This window comes from Quercus suber, unplaced genomic scaffold (genome assembly GCF_002906115.3).
Source record: "Quercus suber isolate HL8 unplaced genomic scaffold, Cork oak 2.0 scaffold_423, whole genome shotgun sequence".
Taxonomy (NCBI): domain Eukaryota; kingdom Viridiplantae; phylum Streptophyta; class Magnoliopsida; order Fagales; family Fagaceae; genus Quercus; species Quercus suber.
The window spans coordinates 116,566-130,484 of NW_027069874.1; the positions used below are offsets into that span (position 1 = coordinate 116,566).

A 13,919-nucleotide genomic window follows, 5' to 3' on the forward strand; every position below is an offset into this window, starting at 1 on the left:
TAGAATTAGAAACTACCATAAACACATCTCAGTTACTCAATTCAAAGTCCCACTCAAATTTTCCACACACCCATTGAACAAAATTCTAAATGAACAAAGATAAACCTAGAATTCAAAATTGAATTTTGTTCCTTTTCCCACACTTTCCTAGCAACAATCAACTTAAACCATTAATTCCTAAATTCCGCAACTTAAAAACCACCATAACACATCTTAATTATAAAGGCCAACTCAGATTTTCCACAACCCCCACTAGAAAAAAAAAAAAAAAAAAAAAAAAAAAACCAAAATATCCAAATACCCAAACGATCAAAATACCCAAATTATAGCATGCAAAACCATTCAATCAAGCCCAAAGCAAAGAATTTTTACCCCACCTTGTATTGTTTCAGTCTCCAAAGACTAAACAAATAAAAGCCCAAAATTTAAAATTCAATTTCATTCATTTTCCTACACTGTCCTAGCAACCAAATAAGGAAGGAAGAAGTTTGGAAGGCTAGAGAGAGAGACCTTGGAGCAAAGGTGAGAAGAAGTGGTCAAATTATCTCATATTGTGGTTCGGTGGAGCTCAATTGTGGGCCTAGACTTTGGATTGAGAGAGAGAGAGAGAGACTAGTATGAGCATTTTCATCTTTACTAAATACCAAAATGTTGCTCAAGTAGTTGATTTGATGGTACAAGCTAATGTTTGAGTGACTTTTGTGTTCTATTGAAATTCTTGAGTTGAGGTTTTAAATTTTTACATGTATCTCATTTTGATCTTGTTTTCTTTAATTTTGTTATGTTTTTCTTGTTTATAATGGAGAAAGTGAGGAGGTTGGTTACGGAACCTTAATGAGTCAGACCTTTGGTGGGTAAACGCCAAATTTCCAACCACAGGTAGACAACTTAAATTTTTGCCAAAATGCAGACAAGTAAGTTGTAATTTACCCAGAACACATTGGGTGGAGACTTGAATGCAACTCATTTAACATATATGTATAAGAACCTATATGACCTAAACGTACAATCTATTCTACAATCTTTTTTTTCTTTTCTTAAAAAAAAAAGTACCATCTATTCTACAAAAATTTTCAACAAACAATAATGATCACCAATAGAATCATCTTACTTCCAATAGTAATAAGCTGAGTTTTATTAAACCATTGTCATGATAGTTATGTCCATGAAAGTAATGATGCCATATGCTTCTATTGGAACTCTTATCAAACACCTAGAAGGCTAGAACCATCTAGAATGAATATTTTATTATTCATGCATATTTGTTTATCTTTTTAATATATATATATATATATATATTTTGCATCTAGCTTGGATCTTAGCTAGTTTTAAGTGAAATCCAGATTAACTAAAAGGAGATAGGAAAAAGAAAAAGAAAATAAAGGTATATATGTATTATTGAAGTTTCCATTAGTTAAGATTATAAGTCTTAAAAATTAAAACTTAGTAAATTAGTGTTTTTTCTTAAGAAAATAGTAAATCGGTGTAGATATTAAAAATAATCACAATTTTTATTGCTCAAAGTTTTCTAGGAAACAAATAGAATAAGTGTAAAAATATATTACTAAAGACCATAGTCATAAAATTTGGATATAAAATTTACTTTTATTTTTATTTTATTTTATTTTATTTTTATTTTATTTTATTTTTTGATAAGAAGACAGCACTTTTATTTAAACAAGAGAAACAATGATAGAATCCTGGATGAGGGCTTGTACAATACAAGAAGGAGGCTCCCCAATCCAAACACATGAGTCCTTTAAGCTAAGTGCAAACTTTGCTAAAAGATGGGCAGGTTGATTCCCTTGCCTTCGGACATGAGAAACATTAACCGAATGAAACTCCGAGCTGATTAGCTACATACCAAGGCACAAAGAATCAACAGATGAAAGGGGGACGGACTGACCACAGAGAGCACGTACCATCACCAAAGAGTCTCCTTCCAAAACCACATTTTGAAGACCCAAATCCCATGCTAGTTGAAGGCCAACTTCAAAAGCTTTTGCCTGAACTTCAAGTGGGCCCAAAGGAACATGAAAATGTTTGCCCATAGCTGCCATAATACGCCCAGCATCATCCCTTATCACAACTCCCATTCCCACGGAGCATCTAGGCTTGGATAAGGCGCCATCCACGTTAATCTTAAGCACGGATGGTGGTGGTGGGGTCCAGGTGATTGAAATGAACTCCGGTATGACTGTTATAGAATTTGTCGCTGCTGCATAATTTATCAGGTAATGAGAAGCCCATTGAACAAGAGCTTCTGGAGTCTTCCTAGAACCCCTATGTCGGACCGAGTTACGGTTACTCTACAATGACCAGGCTATCGTGACCACCAAAGCCACCTTCTCCTCATCAAACTCTTCTATCATCAACAAGAACCACAACAGATCAAAAAAGGAATGGAACTGGCCTGACCTGAGTGAACTAGGAAGCTTCGAATAGCTCAGAACCAACTGTGCTCTAGGACAAGACCAAAACAGGTGACCAGTAGATTTGGAAGCAGAGCCACATTGGTCACATTGGTTATCCGTGAGCACTTTACGTTGAAACAAAATATCTTTGGTAGGTAGAATATTACGACATGCCCTCCAAGCGAGGTGATGAACCTTGTGAGGGATGGGAAGACGCCATAGTTTCCTCCAAAAACTCCGATGACTGGAGTCTTCCTAGAACCCCTATGTCGGACCGAGTTACGGTTACTCTACAATGACCAGGCTATCGTGACCACCAAAGCCACCTTCTCCTCATCAAACTCTTCTATCATCAACAAGAACCACAACAGATCAAAAAAGGAATGGAACTGGCCTGACCTGAGTGAACTAGGAAGCTTCGAATAGCTCAGAACCAACTGTGCTCTAGGACAAGACCAAAACAGGTGACCAGTAGATTTGGAAGCAGAGCCACATTGGTCACATTGGTTATCCGTGAGCACTTTACGTTGAAACAAAATATCTTTGGTAGGTAGAATATTACGACATGCCCTCCAAGCGAGGTGATGAACCTTGTGAGGGATGGGAAGACGCCATAGTTTCCTCCAAAAACTCCGATGCGAACTATCTGATGAGACTATAGCATTCTGGGTAACACGATGACTCTTCATAGCCATCGTATAGGCACTACGGACTAAAAAGCAGCCATTATTAGTTTCCACCCAAATAAAACAATCCCCAGGCAATCTGATACTCAGCGGTATGCCCAAAATAGTATCGGCATCAACAGGTAAGAAGATTTGGCGAACAACATCTTCATTCCATGTTTTCCTCTCCGTATGGATAAGCTTACTCACCCTAGTATCCTGATGAAGGAAAATTCTGGGAGAAATAACTTCATAACATGATCCCCTAGGCAACCATTTATCCCCCCAAATACGGATATCCTTGCCATTACCAACCCTCCAACGAACACCCTGCTTGACAATGGATTGAGCCGAAAAAATACTACACCAAGTATAAGAAGGGTTGCTTTCGAGAGTAGTGTTCAAGAAGTCACCATTAGGAAAGTATTTGGCCTTGAGGACCCGGAAAAGAAGAGAATTATGGCCAGTTTGAAGCCGCCAGCCTTGTTTAGCTAGCAAGGCCAAATTGAATAATTTTAAATCTTTGAAACCCATCCCACCACACTCCTTTGGTTCACACAACTTATCCCAACTCAACCAAGCCATCTTCTTTTCCTCTCCTCGTTGCCCCCACCAAAATTGCCTAATCATACTAGTAAGCTCATCACAAAGAGAATTCGAGATCTTGAAACAACTCATGATGTACGTTGGGATGGCTTGGGCCATCGCTTTTATCAAGACCTCCTTACCTGCCTTTGAAAGAAGTTTACCTTTCCAACCGGCCAACTTCTTGGAAAGTTATCTTTTATATCATTAAAGCTGGCTCTTTTGTTTCTCCCCACTAGAGATGGCAATCCCTATTATTTTTCATGTTGCTTAATAACTTTTGCTCTAAACCTATTCTAGATTTCCTTCTGAATCTCTCTTGAGGTGTTGGTGCTAAAAAGCAGAGACATCTTAGCACGATTGAGTTGTTAACCCGATGCCTTCTCATACACTTAGAAAATCCGTTGTAAAGAATCACAATCGGATAAGGTAGCCTTACAAAAAATGAGGCTATCATCGGCAAAGAACAAGTGTGAAAGTTTAGGACCCCTCCTGCAGACAGAAATACCCTCTAGAAACCCTTCCTCCACTAACTTCTTAATCAGAGCAGATAGACCTTCAGCCACAATGAGAAAAAGATAAGGCGATAAATGATCACCTTAGCGAATTCCCCTTGAAGGATAAATGTAATTGCTAATCTTCCCATTAATTCGAAAAGAATATGAAACTGTAGTCACACATCTTATAATCAAACTCCTACATCTTGAATCAAACCCCAATTTCTCCATAATCTTCTCCAGGCACACCCATTCAACACGGTCATATACCTTGCTCATATCAAGTTTCAATGCCATCTCACTCTTCCTCCTAGCATTCTTCTGGCTAATGTGATGCATAGCCTCAAAAGTCACAAGAACATTATCTGTAATCAACCTACCATGCACAAAAGTACTTTGGGTATCACTGATGATAGAGGGGAGAACTTTTTTGAGCCTGTTAGCAATCACTTTAGAAAAATTTACTTTTATTATTTGGTGGGAAAAAACCATCCAATTGGATATATTGTAGGTTTAGGGTTCGTTTGGATACAACTTATTTTACTAAAAACTAAAAATACTACAGCAAAATAATTTTTAAATATATAAATAGTATCGTAGGACTCATTTTTAATGAAAATATTGTTAAAAAATTAAATTTATGAGTCTCATAAACAGTATACAGACCTACTAATATCCTGAAAAACGGCTGAAAAGTAAGTAGGTAAGTATTACCACTACTGTGTACTTTTTTACTGTTCATATTCTTGGTGCACTGTTCATATTCCATGAACAGAGCATCAGGCGCTGGTCTCAAAAAAAGGAAAAAAGAAAAAGGAAAACGCGCAATGAACGCGCTGAAAAAAATACTCCTATTTTTATTTAGTTTATTTTGAAAAAGAACTTTCATCATTAATTTAGATTTAAGAGTGAAACCAAAGCATATGAATCGAAAGTTGAAACAGAGCAAAGGAAGAAAAAAGAACGCTGAAACTCATCAATGTCGTCGAGTGGGGTCATAGCGGAACTGCATAGAAACTCCAGCAATGGGGCCAAAGTGGTGGATGAGATTGTGAAATTGGAGAGAAAGATATTTCCCAAACACGAACCGCTTGTTAGATCCTTTGATGATGAGATGAGAAAGAAGAACTCTGGATTGCTTTACGTGGAGGTCGATGGGGAAGTTGTAGCCTATGTCATGTATTCTTGGCCTTCTTCCTTAAACGCTTCCATCACTAACCTCGCAGGTTCCCAACACTTTTTCCTTCTTTCAGTTTTACAAAGTTTTCATCGTATGAAATTTGATAATTTCAATATATTGTTTCTTTTATCGATTGGTTCTGTTCTTTGAATATGAAATTGATGACCTTTAGAGACCCATATGCAAAAACTGTCTGAAATTCATGATTTTTATCCGTGTCTGAATAGTTGAAGTGCTAAAGTTTTGTGTCCCTTGTTGTGGGGTTGTGAGTTGGTGAAACTTCAAATATGCTTGTCACCCATTTGATGAAAGTACCAAAACAGAATAAAGGCCAAAATACATTGTTGGTCTCTAACTTTAGCTTATGAGCAATTTTACTTCTTGGCAAACTTAAAGTGATTGCTTGTTATCCCCAAAAATTTAAGGTGATCAGTTTTAGCCCCTAACAAACTCAAAGTGATCGCTTTTAGGTCCCGTAAAGTGATGGTGTGTCAGTTTTTAATTTGACCACATCATCTAAGTACTATAAACTCTAGGAACTAAATTTGCTCATAGATTGAATTTTAGGGATGAGGAGTATATTTAAGCCAAGAATAAAAGAAATGAGAATAAAATATGTGCTCGCATGCACCCCCTTCTTCCATCATTCAGTGGAAATGAGACTGATTTGGCAAGCCCTTAAATTCCTAAATTGGTGAAACTATTTATTATTGTTCAGGTTTTTGTCTTTATTGAAGATAACCTATTTTCTTAAATTTGGGTGTTCTTTTTGATTGAAAACAAACTCAGTGAAGGCGAATTTTCGGAGACTAGGACATGGACAGGCATTGTTGAAAGCAGCAATTCAAAAATGTAGAACCAGAAATGTTCACCGTATAACACTTCATGTTGATCCGTTGAGGACTCCTGCTGTGAATCTTTACAAGAAATATGGTTTCCAAGTTGATAAATTTATAAAAGGTTACTACTCTTCTAATAGAAATGCCTATAGAATGTATTTGGATTTTGATGCTGATTAGTGAAATAGAGATCAAAACCTGGTCCAAAGTTTTGCAGCAATTTTCTTAATTAATATTTTGTAGCCCTTCAAAAAAGAAAGAAAGAAAAAAAGACACATTTAGTAGCCGCATTTTGAGATTGCTGAACAGGATCATTCAATGAATCTCAATGCGATATTGAAGGTTGTGATGTGATGAGAAGTGTCGGATAAATGAAGTAAATACTCTGTTTTCTGTAACTGGAGTTCTTATTGTCTTTAAGAAATCAATGTATTTGCCTGTCAACATGCATTCATGTTGCAAGCTTGGGATTGCCTGCATAATGCAACTAGAAATTTAGGTTAGCTTCTTGGTTGCCCCCATTCTGTGCTTGTTTGTGTCTGTGTGCAAAAGAAAAAAAAAAGGGTTGTTTGCTAGAAAATACGAACTCTTCATTTAGGCTGCTATACCCATGTCATACCGATGTCATATCTGTGTCATATCGGTGTTGTACCCATCATGTCATGTTATAATTTTTCAAAAATTGCTCGTATTGTCGTGTCATACTTGTACCTATATCCATGTCTGTGCTTCCTAGGTTATTTATTCTATAAACTCCTATGTCTTCATAATGGTCACATGACTTGCATACAGATCCGAATTTTATGCTACCTTGCTACCATTTCAGGAGCATGAAATCAGGTTCACTTGTGCAATTGATTAAAAAAGACAAAAAGAACTCATGCTAATTTGTGCATAACAATCGTATAGACTTTTTATGAGCATTGAATTGTCTGTATACAAATATTTGAGCCAAGAAGTAGGGCTGTCCAAATCAACCCGTCACCTGCCCAACCCGCCCCATCTGCCTGGACCCGACCCAAAACCACCCGATCCAACTACTTTGGCGGTCGAACTCAGGTCCTAACTTCAAAAACCCACCGCCGGCGGGTCGAGTGGCGGTTTTCTTCTCCAAAACCCGAGCCACCTGACCCGACCGATGTTATCTACAAACCCGGCCAACTCCGGCGAGATCAAGCTCAAAGTCGAAGAGATCTGGCGAGATCTCGACCGTATTTGGTAAGATCGAGCTTAAATTCAAGAAGATCCGACGATATAAAGCTTAGATTCGAGGAGATCCGGCGAGTTTTTCCAGAATCTGGCAAGTCTTTTTTTTTAGATTTCGATGCTTTCTTTATTCTGGCGACCCGACCGGCTCGACTGACACTCATCCTCACCCAAAACTGACTTGACTGATTTTCCGGCGGGTCGAGTCTAGGTTCCTCCGCCCCTCACCTGACGTCGGCAAGTCGAGTCCGGGTTGGGTCCAAACCCGACCCGTGGACAGCCCTACCGAGAAGTACTAGTGAATTCAAGATTTGTAAAATCTTAAAACAAGACATTTTGATGAAAGGAAAAAGAGATTCAGCGACAAGATTATCCAATGTTTTGTCACTTTATGGTTATCTTCTTAAGTGATGTGTTAATAACACAGGTGTAAAAATTTAGTTCCTTGTTGAGCAACTCCAATTGAATATACTAGTGCATGTACTGTACATGTGCGCATGGTGTGTTCGCATAATAATTCCCCTTCTGTTATGTTGTGTATTTGCTGAAACATTGCTATCATGACTTCTGAGAAGACTAATAGTTCCAAAACATAGACAATTTCATCGTCTTATTCTCACATAAAGTGCATTATTTGTCTACCTCAGCACAAGAATAGCATGACTGCACATGCTGATAATTTACTTCCAGTAGTATTTCTTAGCTGAGAATTTGGGAGGTTCTTGTTTTTTTGCTAGGAACCTAAAGTAGATGGGGTCTGAACAAAAGACAAAATTTCAAGTTAACACAAGAAAATTTGTAGTTCTAGCCATACAAATTTGCTCAAATTACCCCTGTTTAGGAGCATATGATGATAATCTTTTGGAAATGACTTCTGAGAAGACTAATAGTTCCAAAACATAGACAATTTCATCGTCTTATTCTCACATAAAGTGCATTATTTGTCTACCTCAGCACAAGAATAGCATGACTGCACATGCTGATAATTTACTTCCAGTAGTATTTCTTAGCTGAGAATTTGGGAGGTTCTTGTTTTTTTGCTAGGAACCTAAAGTAGATGGGGTCTGAACAAAAGACAAAATTTCAAGTTAACACAAGAAAATTTGTAGTTCTAGCCATACAAATTTGCTCAAATTACCCCTGTTTAGGAGCATATGATGATAATCTTTTGGAGAAGTAATCAAGATGTCATTTTATTAAGAACAATATGGGAAGATGATATGCAAGCAAAATGCATCTGAAATATTGTCCGGAATGAAGTTGTATTATCACCGTACCTTTCGCTGTAGTTTGGCTGACAAGTCAAGAACTCATCGGCTGAGAGATGGCATTCTCTGTCCAAAATAGTTTTTAATAAATATAGTGAAACAATAATTTCAATAAAAATATCAGATATAATAAATTTTGATGTTTTAATCCTCTAGAGTCGTGAAAACTCCACTCAAAACGGGCTTTTTTAGTTTTCGAAAACTCCACAAGCATGAAAAAGAATTAAATGTAAAAAATTTTCCTTTTGAAAAAAAAGCTTTATTTTAATTTGAAATGTTGCTGCCCAGGATTGAACTGGAGACCTTCAGTGTGTAAGACTGACGTGATAACCACTACACCACAGCAACGTTGATGCTGTGTAAACCCAATATGTTTAATTTATCAAGAGTAAGACTGGTTAAATAAACTGAAAATGAAAATATTCGCTCAGACAAAAACACTTCGAAAAAACAGAAATTAAAATTTTGTTTGGAAGCGTGTAAAAATCATTTCTCTAAAAATAATTCCTTAAAATTCGGGAAACTTAGACCAGAAATCTAGGGTTTTCCTGCAGTTTTTTTTTTTTTTTGGAATTATTAGTGTTATTGGTGAATTGGGTTTGGGCAGAAAATGGGTAGATTGGTGAGGAGCTGCATGCAATCGATACTGAAGCTGGTGAATTCATTGATTGGGATGGTTGGGATGGCCATGATTTTGTATGCTCTATGGATGATTAGGGTTTGGCAGAGGCACATGGCTGACTTGCCTTTTGGTGGTGGCTCTGATTATCCAGTTTCATGGTATGAATTTTATTTTTCCTGGGTCTTTGTTTTTTTGGTTGGTTTTGAAATATTGCATTTTGGGTTTGTTTGGTTATTGAGAAAATGTGGGAAAGGAAAAGATATATTGGTGTATTGACCCTTTGTGGCTGAGAAATTTTGTGTTTTGCAATAAGAGCTGCATTTTAGTTGCTTCTTTATTTTTTACCATTTGTTTTCCCTTCTCAGTTATCTCTTTATTTCATCTTCCATATAGCTGTTGAGAGAAGAGGAGGAAACATAAATAAAATGGAATTTGGTTGTTAATTGATCATATACTAGTTTACTAGGCTCAGAAAATTTGTGACCCCTTTCTGTTTCTATAGGTCTTTGACAATCAAGAAGGGGGCCTTGAAGTGACATTTGCTTGTCTTTTTCTCTCGAAATGCTTGTTAACCACTACTGTCTAATTGTTTTTACTCTTCTAAGGATTTGTAACAGTTGCTTTTGGTTGGAATTTGCTTACTTATTAGTTAGTTTTCTTGTAAATTTATTAAAGAAAGGGTTAAAAAAAATTAAAGGAAGATTCTTGCCCCATAGAATAATGTTTTCTTAGGTTGTGTTTGGCTGTCGTGAATTTAAAATTTTCAAGAATTTAAACTGCTTCTTTTGTATGAATTGCAGGTTCATTTACACTTTCCTTGGCCTTGGGGTCACTTTATGTGTGATCACATGCACAGGTCACATTGCTGCAGAAACTGCTAACGGTTGTTGCCTTTATCTGGTATCCTTTTCTTGAATGAATTATGTTGAATATTGACGTTCCAACTTTTTCTCCTCTTCCTAAAGTAAATGTAGAGCTAGGATTTATATTACAAAGTCTTTTACTTGTGTTTAGAATATATTGTTCGCTATAATATCAACTATTTAAGTAACATGTTTAAGTATTTTAATCCTCAAACTTGAAAGCCTCAGTAATTTGCAATGAATTCATTTCTGTATAGGACAGTTGGATTCTGTTTTCAAGTTGGGAGTGTTATTAGTATGATCAATCTTGGTTGGCTGAATTTTAGTAGTTCCGTCCATTCTTAGAAAAACCAAAGTTGATCCTATAATTCAACCTTGATTGCTGTATTATTATAGAACCAGATTGTTCCATTTCTTTTCTTATTGTAATATAAATCTTAATAGTCTGTATTTGTTACATACATTTTTGTGTTGTGCTTGGGAGTTTCAAAGTCAGAATTTCAATTGAACTTAATTAATATTATTAATTTGGGTTGACATGCATATCTGACTGTACAATTGTTTTATCTGTCAATTTAAAATTAGGATTGATCTTTTCACAATAACCCTTATTTTGAATCCATAGTCATTGTTGCACCTAGTGCACGAAACTCTCACTTTTGCAGGGTCTAGAAGAGGTGATTGGTTGGCGGCCTTAACAATCCCACCCCCCTTTTCTCTTTTTTTGGAGTGGCTGATTCCTGTAATCCTAGAGTTATGTTAAAAGAAAAAGAGATCTTTTAACCCATCAGCATTGTTTTTGAAAGTGAAATATGTAAATTTTCTAAAACAAGGCTTATGGCTTTGCTTTCTTTACCATTCTTGAAAATGCTCTCTGGTTGCTCATTCATAACCTTTTTAAAGCTCTTCTTTCACCCCAGAATGGGATATTTTGATGCTAAACTAGAGCGTATGGTATAATCTGTTCGTACTTCATAGTTGTCCTTAACAGAAGCAGTATATGCTGCTTCTAATTCTGCTCCTCATGTTGGAAGCTGGAGTGACTGCGGATGTATTTCTAAACCGTAACTGGGAGGAGGTATATTATGCATACAAACTCATTCTGTTATTTCCTATTTAGTTACTCATGAGGTGATTGACCTAGGAAAGATGCTTTTATGTGGTAATGATACTGATTTGATTCAATTGGCAAGCAGGACTTTCCAGTGGATCCAAGTGGGAACTTTGCTCAATTGAAAGATTTTGTCAGGTCGAACTTTGAGATCTGTAAGTGGATAGGCTTGTCCATTGTGTCTGTCCAGGTATCTCTCTCTCTGAATTTTGGCAACCTTTGAGGGAATTTACATATAAGCAAGGATGTGGAGCCCTTGGCTCAAGTGGTAAATGAGAGGGCAGTGGGCACAGGTTCAATCCCTGAGGATCTTGTCCCCTTTACTGGGATCCCCCTTCACTTTTAGATTAATATTTTTTTTTCTCTCAAAGGATTTACTAATTGACACTATTTACCTCTCCATAAGTAGTGAAACCAGTAGAAACTTTTAATATATTCCATTTTACAGTCTTAGATGCATCTTTCCTACATATGAGGTTTGAGATATATAAATCCTATCATTTAGGGATTTGATCTAGTAATTGTTCTCCCAGAAAATGCGCTTTGCTTTGTCACAATCAACCATTACATCGTTTCTTATCTATATCAATTGCAAAAGTTTTAGCTGTTGTGATAAACCTCAGTACGGTGTTCTTTTCCCCCCTAATTTCCTAGGCACATTTTTTAGATAGTTATGTTTTCTACAGTAATAAGATACAAAAGTCTTTGGGTCCTTGAGAATGAATTTTTTTTATATTTTGTTTTCAGGGACTGTCTCTATTATTGGCAATGATTCTCAAAGCTCTTGGGCCACATCAATATTATGACAGTGATGATGATTATGCTCCTGATAGAGTTCCACTCCTGAGGAATGCTGTTGTTGTCGGTGACCCTGTCTATGGGTCTAACCGTGATGCATGGAATATAAAAATTAATGACAAGGTATAAATGCTTTAATCATTTTTTATAACTACTCCTATCCCATTTTGTTGGTTATATTTAGAAAATTCTACTTTTTAAGGAATTATAATTTCATGTGTTGTCTTTAAACTAAAAAGATAATAGTTTCTAAAACTACCCTCATTAATTTAAACTTTAATAAAAATGGGGTATTGACTTTTTAAATAGTGTTAGTGTCAAGGGTAAGCATGGTGTTTTGTCGAGTCTTAATTTAAACTACCTTCATTAATTAATTGTTGTATCCCTGCCCTGATTGTCTTAGTTTTTCAAGAAATGCTGTAATGTCGTATTGTGTCCTGTGTCAGTGTCCATGCTTCATAGCTTGGAGCATTATAACTTAGGCAAGATTTATGAGATCGAAGAACTCTGATGAGATTTCTGCCATCATTTTTTGTTTTCACTTATTCTTTCTGTCTTCAACTTTATCTATATAGCATCTGGCCAGCACAATGGTATGAAGCTGCATCTTTTCAAAGTACAGTGTTTTTAAACCTCACTTTTTCTAGGTACAGCTTTTTCAAATTTTTATTTTTTGGAAAGCAGACACACACTTACTTTACTATCATTGTTATTTCTAGTTTATCAAACAAAAAAAAAAAAAAAATCATTGTTATTTCTAAGATAGGTTGTTATGAATTTTCTTTACCTCATTTTTCCTGTTTATGAATTAGACAACCAGGTAACTGCATTCACATCAGAAAGGAGCTGACTTGTGGATGGATCGAAGGTGTAGGGGCCCAAAAAGCTTGTTATCTGTTTTGACCAATGGAGGTTGAAAATGGAGAAAGACCGAAGGACTTTCAGAGGGATTGATGGTGATATCATATACATATTTCAATAATGTCCAACTGTTAATGCCCAAACCTCATAAGAATGAAATTACATGTTATATGATTTTTTTTTTTTTTGGTTTTCAGCTATGCATAATATATCTAAATAGTTATTTACAAAATATGAATTATGTATAATGTATCTCTTTTGTCAAGATCTGTATATTTTACTGGGGAAACATTCCAATATTTGGAGTTGCAATGGAACAGTTTATACAAATAAGGAATCTGGATCTTAAAAATTGGATTCCAAACCCTTTTTTTTTTTTTTTTTTTTTTTTGTGGAAAGTGCAAACTGAACCCAGATGTTCACCATTAGTATTCTATTTCTTCTTCCTTCCAAAAGGAATTAGGATCTTCAAGATCTGGATTCCATTTTTTTTTAAAATTTTTTAAAGGAGAGAGAGAGAGAGAGATGTAATCTGGATGTTAAACATCTTAATCCTCTTTGAAAAAAAAAAAAAATAGAATCTTGATTTTGAACATTTTGGTTAAGTTTTGTACAAAAAAAAAAAAAAAAAAGAAATTGGAATCCAATATTTAAGATCCAAAATTTTGTGCAAAACAAGAAATTGGAATCCAATCTTTAAGATCCAAAGTTCTCATATATAATTAAAATAATTTAGTTTAAATCATTGAATTTCTTGGAACTTTTTGTAATGTTCTTTTCACTGGAGTAATATTTTTTAAAATTTTTTATTGAACCAAAAAATACTATAAAATTTAAAAATATTTAGTAGTACGACCTTCTCTTCTCTCTACCTTCTTCCTCTAAAATTGCCAAATTCTATAAAAGGAGATTCAAACCATCACACACATTGAGACTTGGTCCTTGCAATTGGAGACTCAATTGCAAATTTGGAGACTATCAAAAAGAAGGGAGTGGAGTAATCGGTTGCT

General features: G+C 35.8%; 2 protein-coding genes and 1 non-coding gene across 3 annotated transcripts; 2 read left to right on the plus strand and 1 right to left on the minus strand.

The window, feature by feature from the left end:
- Nucleotides 1-5,018: 5,018 nt before the first annotated feature.
- On the plus strand, nucleotides 5,019-6,624 carry LOC111992420 (uncharacterized). The gene is made up of 2 exons (XM_024024285.2): nucleotides 5,019-5,387; nucleotides 6,131-6,624. Exons 1-2 carry the CDS (start codon nucleotides 5,141-5,143, stop codon nucleotides 6,358-6,360), a joined length of 477 nt encoding a protein of 158 aa, XP_023880053.2. The 5' UTR covers nucleotides 5,019-5,140; the 3' UTR covers nucleotides 6,361-6,624.
- A 2,305-nt stretch (nucleotides 6,625-8,929) lies between these two features.
- On the minus strand, nucleotides 8,930-9,002 carry TRNAV-UAC (transfer RNA valine (anticodon UAC)). The gene has a single exon. It is a non-coding gene; the product is annotated as a tRNA-Val (tRNA).
- A 95-nt stretch (nucleotides 9,003-9,097) lies between these two features.
- On the plus strand, nucleotides 9,098-13,174 carry LOC111992948 (tetraspanin-19). Its single transcript, XM_024024799.2, has 6 exons — nucleotides 9,098-9,434; nucleotides 10,077-10,176; nucleotides 11,137-11,217; nucleotides 11,336-11,440; nucleotides 11,998-12,171; nucleotides 12,861-13,174. Exons 1-6 carry the CDS (start codon nucleotides 9,265-9,267, stop codon nucleotides 12,870-12,872), a joined length of 642 nt encoding a protein of 213 aa, XP_023880567.1. The 5' UTR covers nucleotides 9,098-9,264; the 3' UTR covers nucleotides 12,873-13,174.
- Nucleotides 13,175-13,919: the final 745 nt, after the last annotated feature.